Genomic DNA, 10,013 nt, shown 5'->3' on the forward strand with positions numbered 1-10,013 from the left:
GCCGGTTTAAACGACCAATGAAACGCACCGCAGGTAAGCGATTTTCTGACCACTAGATGGCGACAGAAAACGCAAAACATTTGTAAACTAGAAGGAACTCGGAGAGCGCAGACCTCCGCCAAGGTTTGTGCTATTATTGCTTGTTCGTGAGTCGGATCCGGATCCGCTCCAAAATTGAATGCCTTCTTCCTTGGCCCATGCTACACCCTTCCACCGAGTTTCATGAAAATCGGGCCAGTAGTTTTTCCGTAATCCTGCTGACAAACAGACAAACAAACAAACGGCACCGAAAACATAACCTCCTTGGCGGAGGTAATAAAGCACAGCCGACTACGGAAGCCCCAAAGGACAAACCATGCATTACAGCTAATAGCTGAGCTAACCGTACCTACAGAGAAGTCTCACCGGTTACCAGTCTCACTTTGACAGATCTTTCTCCTGCTGAAGGTCACATGTCCCACAATGACAAGTGAAGAGGCAGGTAGCAAGTTCACTAGTTTAACAAGTTTAACAAGTTTACTCGCTCGCTTCATCGATTCGGCCGTTACGAGATTTTTTTGAGGATTTTTTTCCCTCGCTTTTAAACAGCGAGGGAGGAGACAAGCTAGTTTTAAAAAAATGAAAAGCTGCTGATTGGAGGTTGAGTCGGTCCAGGTTTTGACAACAAGCTTCAGAAAAGAGGTGAAAACAGCAACACAGCTGGATATTGGTTTATATCATCATGTCTCAAAGAAATCTCCACATAGCACACATTAGTTTCAGGATTGGTTAGAAGGTCTGAAATCGCTTATTGCAGGTTTAATACATCTCATTCATTAAAAACCTGAAGATCATTCATTAATCAGTTTGTAGAGTTTCTAATCAGCCAGAAACCAGACATGGACAACTGTCATTTCGAACTGTGTTTCATGTTTGGAAAATAAATAAATAAAAGCGTTATTGACCAATCAACATCAGCCTCCAGTCGTTCACCAATCAGCAGCACAAGGCCGTCTCCATGGCAACACTATCACATGACCAGAGCCATATATAGACAGAGCTAGTCAGGTTGTTGTCCTCCATAACATCACCATCTCCAGTTACTACAGCAAAAGCCAGGAGCAGGACTGTGGAGCCAACATGGCCGACACTGGCAACTGACCCTGGCCAACAGACTGTGACCACATGACCACACAGGCTGCTTCTGATTGGTGGACAGAGAGAACAGGATGTTAGGGCTTGTTTTCTCCTGATCTGGTCTGGTATATACTGGTCTGGTCTGGTCTGGTCTGGTCTGGTATCTACTGGCCTGGGATCTACTGGTCTGGCTTGGTCTGGTATCTACTGGTCTGGTCTGGTTAGGTCCAGTTCTGGGAAATGATCTGATTCCAGTTGTCCAGTTTGGGCAGCAGGTGGATGAGAAACGGAACCAGACTGGAGGTTCTGGTTTGATCCAGTTTTACCCGGGTTAGAGGTTCTGATCAGGTCCAGTTCTCTGACAACCAGACCCATCCTCCTGGACCACGGCTCTGGTTCTGCTGGTCCAGACCAGTCAGTAGAACCTCCTGGTTTGGTAGCAGCTGTAACAAAGACCTGTAACAAAGACCAGCCAAGCAGACCCAGTCTGGAGGTTCTGTGCTGGTCCAGGTGAGTGTTGAGTTCTGGAGCATTTGGCCGGGCACGTCTTGGTTCTGGTTCTGGTTCTGGTCAGTCTGACAGCGTCTGGACGAAGGAAGACGGGAACAAACCTCTCTGGTCCGGATGACCCTCGATGTAACCATGCTACACACACACACACACACACACACACACACACACACACACACACACACACACACACACGCACACACACACGCACACACACACGCACACACACACACACGCACACACACACGCACACACACACGCACACACACACACGCACTAAATAAATCGTATATACATGAATAAAACTACACATGATATATAGTGCAAATCCTAGTAAACAGGGAAGGTTTCAATATAATAACTATATAATATCTATATAACTATATAATGTATACATATAACATCTATATACTGTCTATATAGAACCGGTTTCAGTTTCTGCTCCATGTGACAAACTGACAAACTGTCTGCTGGTGTGGCAGCAAAGCATCATGGGTACATATTAATGTTAGCAGTCAGATTAATACCTGTGATTATAGAATAATTCAGTTATTAATAATTGAATTATCTGTGCTTAGAAAATACTGACACATGAATTTCAGCTAGCAAAAATTACAAAAAATTTACATATATATCTGTATGAACGTATATGAGCATATTACTTTGATCTCTGAGCTGGAATCAGAAGTAGCTCATCCCCACCAGTCAGAACCCCAGAATACTCCCTCCCAGCCAATCAGCGTGCAGGATGCTACGTACCCACCAGTCGCGGTCCTCCTCTCCCAGGACCACCAGCACCTGTCCCTCAGAGAAGCTCAGCTCGTCATGGTGGTCGGCCTGGCAGTCGTACAGCGCCTGGACCCGCCGGCGGGCCCGGGACCTGGGCTGCACATACACACATATACTGGATGTATACTGTACATATATACTGTATATTAATATACTGTACATACACATATATACAGCAACACGCCCAGGGTCTGAGCTGATACACACATACTGGATGTATACTGTACATATATACTGTTTATCAACCCTCTAGACCCCAGTAGAATTCTAGAATGTTGCTGCAGTTCACTGGGAATTCTCACTTAAATCAGCATGTTCTTGCTCATTCCAAACAAACAGTTATATCTCAAAAATATTTTTTTCCATTTAAAAAAAACACAACTTTCCCTTTAATTTGGTGCCAAATACATGGCGAGGCGATGCGGGGCGTCTCCTCACTTCAGTGTCAACATTCACAATATGACAACAAAACCGATCCTTCCTATCTTGGCTATCGATGAGCTTTCAAAATCCATAGAAAACCTCCAGCTCCTCAGCCCACACAGTAATAAGATCAGACAGTAATAGTCGACAAACTCATATGGATCAAAGTCTCTGGACCCGGTCGGTCCTCCTCCAGACTCTTCGGCCTCTGCCTCAGGGAAACGGCGTCCGTCTGCGGCGGTGAGAGCAGGAAGGTCCCGCTGTGACTGAAGCTGATCTTCTGTCTCGTTTTATCGAGCGAGAACGAGAGATTTCCATCAGAAGACTTCAACAACTTCAAGAACTCACAACGTCTTCCTAACTTTCCACTGCACCCGGCGGGTCAGGTTCTGTCTCACAGCATCTGACAGCTTCCAGAAGGTTTTAACAGCCGGACGCTCAGCCGGTGAAGCGAAGATCTACAGCTGGAGGACGACTAAACCCGGGGGAAATCAAACGTCTCCGTGTCACCAGATACATTTTCCGGTTCCGGTTCATCGATGACAACTTGAAGTTTATATAAAACAAAGCTGATAACGTGATTTTCAGTTTTTGGTACATTTTAAACTATTTAAAAATGACGGGCGCTCTCGGGCGCTATGGGGTCTAGAGGGTTAATATACATACACATATATACAGCAACACACCCGGGACCTGAGCTGATATACACATACTGGATATACATATACACTGTATATTAATATACATACGCATTGTCGAAGGGGCATGTTAGCAAAGTTTGCCGCATTTTAAATTATTATCAGTGGGTCCCTGATTGGTTCCTGGCTCACCAATGATCGACGAGGAAGAGGGTGGGGGGCGGGGCCTCTTTTGTCACTCTCCAAGCTCTGAGAGCGCTGATTGGTGGGAGACCTGGTGGGTGGGGCTCTGCTAGCGGGAAACAGGAACTGGGAGGAGCTAGTGTCACTGTCCGCCCTCCGAAAACCTGAGAGAGAGAGAGAGAGAGAGAGAGAGAGAGAGAGACAGACAGAGAGAAACAGAAATAGAGAGAGAGAGACAGAGAGAGAGAGAGACAGAGACAAAGAGAGAGAGAGAGAGAGAGACAGAGAGAGAGAGAGACAGAGACAAAGAGAGAGAGAGAGAGAGAGAGAGAGAGACAGAGAGAGACAGAGACAAAGAGAGAGAGAGAGAGAGACAGAGAGAGAGAGAGTGAGTGTTTTGTTGTTGTGCTTTGGCAATACATACACATGATGTCATACCAATAAAGCTCATTGAATTGAAAAAAAAATGAAGTGAGAGAGAGAGAGAGAGAGAAATCAGTGTATACATGCATTCACTTAGGGACACACACACAGGTGAGTGTTGTACCTCTCTCTGGTCGCTCAGTCAGGGAGTTGAGAGGAGAACCTGGACTGGAGAGAGAGAGAGAGACAGACAGAGAGAGAGACAGACAGAGAGAGAGAGACAGACAGAGAGAGAGAGACAGAGACAGAGAGAGAGAGAGAGAGAGAGAGAGAGAGAGAGAGAGACAGAGACAAAGAGAGAGAGAGAGAGACAGAGAGAGAGACAGAGAGACCGACAGACAGACAGACAGGTTTTATTTATCCTTGGTATTTTCACAGACGTGCAGAATAGTCTGACATGTAATTCACCGTCTCTCCACTAGATGTCAGTACAGTGAGTTCAATTCAATTAAAGCAGCATTCATTCAAAGGAACAGACCATAATACTGTATGTCTGCAGGGCTGATCGGCTGTCGATCAATACCAGTGATCAATGATCGATACTCACACACACTTCTTGAAGGAAGAATCTGGACCGCTGTAGATTCTGGGACTGGTTGGCAAGCCATAATCTACACACACACACACACACACACACACACACACACACACACACACACACACACAACCAGAGTGAGAGAGAACGAGAGATAATAACATTATTATTCAGACAGACTAATTCCAGCGTCAGTAAGAAACGTGCAGTGTGTGAGTGTGTGTGTTCATGTGGTGTGTGTGTGTGTGTGTGTGTGTGTGTGTGTGTGTGTGTGTGTGTGTGTGTGTGTGTGTGTGTGTGTGTGTGTGTGTGTGTGTGTGTGTGTGTGTGTGTGTGTGTGAGTGTGTGTGTTCATGTGGTGTGTGTGTGTGTCACCGTGCTTGCTGGGTTCGGAGCAGGTCCTCTTGTGTCGGATGGCGAGGGGGGGAGGCGTTGACTTCCTGCTTCCTGCGGGGCAGAGGAGGAAGACTTCGCCCTCCTCTTCCTCTCCCCCCCCTCCCCCACACCTCCCTCCCCCCCAGGGGAGCTGAGAGGAGGAGGAGGAGGAGGAGGAGGGGGCATGCTGGGGGCTGCAGGACGACAGGTGAGAGGACGAGAGGAGAGAGAACGACAGGTGAGAGGACGAGAGGAGAGAGAACGACAGGTGAGAGGAGAGAGGAAGACAGGTGAGAGGACGAGAGGAGAGAGGAAGACAGGTGAGAGGACGAGAGGAGAGAGGAAGACAGGTGAGAGGACGACAGGAGAGAGGACGACAGGTGAGAGGACGACAGGAGAGAGGACGACAGGTGAGAGGACGACAGGAGAGAGGAAGACAGGTGAGAGGACGAGAGGAGAGAGGAAGACAGGTGAGAGGACGACAGGAGAGAGGAAGACAGGTGAGAGGACGACAGGAGAGAGGACGACAGGTGAGAGGACGAGAGGAGAGAGGAAGACAGGTGAGAGGAAGACAGGTGAGAGGATGGAAATAGGGAAGATCATTTCTTCAGTCAAAAAACACTTGCATACAAATATTGCTGCTAATAATGTGTTATGGAGATAGTTTTCTGTTTGTGTTGCAGGTCTAATGAAGCTCTGTCTTGTTTTTCATGTAATTTGTGCAAAGTGGGACTAGTTAGATTTCATTAGCTGAACAGTTTCTAATAAAAACAGAGTGGAGGACTTGATCATTCAGTAGAGGAACCAGGGAGGAACTGGAGCTATGTGCCAAGTTTGATGCATTTTCATGCATGGGAAGAAAGAAAGAAAGAAAGAAAGAAGGAAAGAAAGAAGGAAAGAAAGAAGGAAAGAAAGAAGGAAAGAAAGAAGGAAAGGGTCGTTCATGCGGCTTGGCTAGGTCTCACTTGTAAAAGAGGTTTTAATCTCAATGTGACTTCCTAGTTAAATAAAGGTTATAAATATGTAAATGCCGCTTGACTCAGCTAGTGTGCGCACTGTAACTGACTCAGAATCAGATCAGTTTGGTGGAGTCTGGCCTGGGTCTTTGCTCTCAGTACAGAACGCAACAAACAGCGATGGATCATGAAGCTCCAGTAAGAGGAGACATCAACAGCTTCTCCTCCTTGTCAATATGGAACAAATATATGATTTGAACTTTGAACATAGCGAGATGTGCAGGGAGTTAACTTCACCTCTGCCCCCCCCCTGACTGACGACCGCTTTGTACCTGATGACGCTGTTGGTGTGAGCGGATAGTAATAATAAAAAAAACACATAACAGTAAATGTGAATTTCACCTGACCTTTGACCCTGGGGGGCAGCGGGGGTGCTGGGGAGGAGGGGGGAGGGGGAGGAGGGCTGTGGGCGGAGCCAGAGGGTCGACTGTGGAGCTCCATGGCCATGGCCAGCCTCCTCCCCACGCTGAACAGACCTCCTCCTCCTCCTCCTCCTCCTTCTGCTCCTCCTCCAGCTCCTCCTGCTCCTCCTCCTCGGTCCCTCTCTCCTCCAGAGGAGGCCAGGGCAAGCGAGGAGGTGGTGGAGAGAGTCTGGTAGAAGCTGAAGGGTCGGGAAGAGAAGGAGAAGGAGGAAGGGGAGGAGGAGGAGCGCTCCTTCTTCACCGGTCCAATCTGAAACAGAGGAGGGAAGTCAGTCCAAATGTCCGTCACTTCATACTGACTGACTGGTTTACTGACTGACTGGTTTACTGACTGACTGGTTTACTGACTGACTGGTTTACTGACTGACTGGTTTACTGACTGACTGACTATGTTCAAACACAAGGTGGTTCATCAGTGAACATGGTACCAGAGCAGCTTGGGTCAAATGTCCTTCTCCTGTATCAGAGGACATTGGAACATGGAGTCAGAATGAAGTCTGCTCAAAACCTCTGTGATGAAGCAGCTACTAGGAGCTGTGGCCAGAAGGTGGGCGGAGTCTGGAGCTGTGGCCAGAAGGTGGGCGGAGTCTGGAGCTGTGGCCAGAAGGTGGGCGGAGTCTGGAGCTGTGGCCAGAAGGTGGGCGGAGTCTGTCAGATCCTGCTGGTGGACACCAGGGGTGAGGGAGGCTGTGCAGCCAAAGAAGGAGACTCTGGAGGCTCTGAGGCTGAATCCAAACGTCCGGACTACAGACTCGTGGATTACAGTTTTACGTATGCCGAAGTTGACTGAAGTGCTCAGTGTGACCACATGAGTTTGCGGGGGTGCAGGACTGCATACAAGGGACGAATGGGACGGACCTTTTCCTCTCACTCGTTACCATGGATACCACCTACACAAAATCTGAAACAGCAAGCAGTCAGCGTGTGCACAGTCACCATACCTGCGTTGGCGCTATTTAATTATGTATTTAATTCTCAGTCTTCGTTGTTGGAAGCTCAGGTGCAGAGCAGACAAGTCCAAGACATTACAGACCGATGACAGTCATCACTGGCTGAATAAAGGCTTTATCATATCAGACGGCCTAGATGTTAAAAACTTCCACAGGAATACTGTCTTTGACATCTGCCTTTGTTGTTTTTCTTCCTCTTTATCTGCCTTTGTTTATGTCAGCTGATTTAGAACATATTCGTAGTGCAATGAATGATGGGAAATATTGCCAGAAAAGTCTGCAAGGTAGTGGACTCGCTGGAAGTCTGCATGGAGCACCCCAAAAAGTCTGCATGAAAGCCCTTGCAGACTTGATGAATTTTGACAACGGACAGCCCTAAACCCTCCTGGACTTCACGGGAGCGTCATCAAGTCCGCAAGTCTGCCAAAGTCTGGACATTTGGATTCTGCATGAAACTCATGAGCGGTCACTGAGGTTAGAAAGCTCCTCAGTGGGGAGTAACCAGCTGGACCAGATCCTCCTGAGATATTCGTGGTTGACACGCCTCTTCAACATCAGGTGGATTTCGAGAAGACTGGATTGTTTGTTCCAACTATGAAGGAACCACTATGCTCAGCCATATATAGACAGGGTTAGTCCAGGTTGGACCAGAGTGATATATGGAACAATGTCCTCCTCACCATCACCATGGTAACAAGGACAACAGAAACACCAGTTTCTATAGCGACAGCCATGCAGCAGAACTGTGGAACAACCATGGCCGACACTGGGAACTGAAATGGTCAAGCTTTCTTGTGTAACAAGGATGGAACAAGAAGAAACACAGCGTTCTGTCTGTTGCCATGGTTACCTTGTCGTCGAGGTCTTCATCGCTGTCGTAGGGATCGTCATGACGAAGCCTCCACTCGTACTCCACATGGACATGGTGCTCAAACTGGTCGGACTGGGCCTGCTGCAGCTACACAACAATTATAATAATTATAATGATTATTAAAACTACAACTAATACAGAGTCACAGAGTCTGCTGTGTTTCTGTTTCAGTCTTTATGTTTCATGTGTGAAGCACTTTTTAAGTCTAGGAAGGTGCTATGCAAACAAAGTTTACCTACTTACAGAATGCACTAGTACTACTACTGCAATTACTACTACTACTGAAACTACTACTACTGCAATTACTACTACTAGGCTACTGCTACCACCACCGCCACCACTAATAACACTATAATAATATAATATAATATAATATAAAGACTACTACTTCTATTGCCATCAATGCTACTACTGCTGCATATAGTAATAACAAAGTAATAATTATAATAATATTAGTAAAAATGATCAAAACTCACCAGCGCCTCACAGTAGCTGTGCTTTAACCTGCGACTCACATCCAAAGCTGTTTCTCCTAACTCATTCTCTGTTAATACACACACACACACACACACACACACACACACACACACACACACACACACACACACACATACACAAACACACACACACATATATTTATTATGGATATTATGGATTCACCCCGCCCGCTGTCTCGTCCGCCGCAGATCCTCCATGTAAACGTAATAACTTGAACAGTTTTTATAAGAATCTTTTCAAATTTGGTATGGACATTGATGACTCCTAGAGGAAGAACTCTATTGATTTTAATTTTAATTTTAATATTTAATTCGTTAAATGTATTATTGTTGTGTGTTGTTGAGGGTTAAAAAAATAGTTAAGGTTAAGACAATCTCTAGAGGATTATATCCATTCATTTTTGAGTGATAATAATATAATTAACTGGTTAACTTTATTAATTTGTGATATAAAAATTGTTACAGCATGCAAGCTTTATTATTATGAACATTAGTCCAGAAGAAAAAAATTTATTATTTGGTGAAATAAAAATAGTTGGGACATACAACCAATATAATTGGGAAGATTAACCCTGGAGTCTTACTGTGTGATTATTGAATGACTTTTTATTACATCTGACTTAATGAGCCTTGGAGGATCGGGGGATTTCGGGGATGAATGCTGGCTATCGCCCCGACAGCGTCCTAGCTCTGTTTATGATGATGTCTGTGTGTGTGTGTGTGTGTGTGTGTGTGTGTGTGTGTGTGTGTGTGTGTGTTACTCAGGTGTGTGTTGGCCCTGGCTCTCAGCAGTAGTTTCAGACAGTCGGTCTTGTTGTGCAGACAGCTGTAGTGCAGCGCAGAGTTTCCTGCTGACGTCTGGACGTCCACGTTGGAGCTGCAACACACACACACACACACACACACACACACGCACGCACGCACGCACACACGCACGCACACACACACACACACACACACACACACACACAGATTTCTCGCAACAGAAACATCACCTCTGTCCTCTGCAGCTGATTGATGTTCAACATTTCTGCTACAAATGATCTGTTTTCTGTAGGAGTTTGACATTTGTTTTTAATGAAGTATAAATAGTTATAAATACATTATTATTCTATGTATTTTTGTATCTAATCTAGTCTAATCCAATCTAATTCTATTTTCATCTAATCAGTACGATGCTCCGCATTCTTCACACTACAAAACAGTTATTCAGACTTTTATGTTTTCATGTTTCTGGTTGATTTGCCTCCTGGCTGCAGCAGGTG

At 46.0% G+C, this 10,013-nt stretch overlaps 1 protein-coding gene across 1 annotated transcript; it reads right to left on the reverse strand.

The window, feature by feature from the left end:
* Nucleotides 1-1,630: 1,630 nt before the first annotated feature.
* Nucleotides 1,631-9,625, reverse strand: LOC139652276 (arf-GAP with SH3 domain, ANK repeat and PH domain-containing protein 2-like; the record flags this gene model as incomplete). Its single annotated transcript, XM_071529291.1, has 11 exons — nt 1,631-1,761; nt 2,386-2,511; nt 3,669-3,823; nt 4,207-4,250; nt 4,630-4,693; nt 4,993-5,120; nt 5,159-5,186; nt 6,356-6,680; nt 8,231-8,338; nt 8,728-8,795; nt 9,510-9,625. Coding segments are annotated over 11 exons (1,237 nt in total), but the record flags the coding sequence as incomplete, so codon positions are not given.
* Between the last annotated feature and the right edge of the window lie 388 nt (nt 9,626-10,013).

Source organism: Centroberyx affinis, unplaced genomic scaffold (genome assembly GCF_046629955.1).
Source record: "Centroberyx affinis isolate AG114_WGS23_722 - 3 ecotype Tasmania unplaced genomic scaffold, CSIRO-AGI_Caff_v1 ptg001777l_1, whole genome shotgun sequence".
Taxonomy (NCBI): domain Eukaryota; kingdom Metazoa; phylum Chordata; class Actinopteri; order Beryciformes; family Berycidae; genus Centroberyx; species Centroberyx affinis.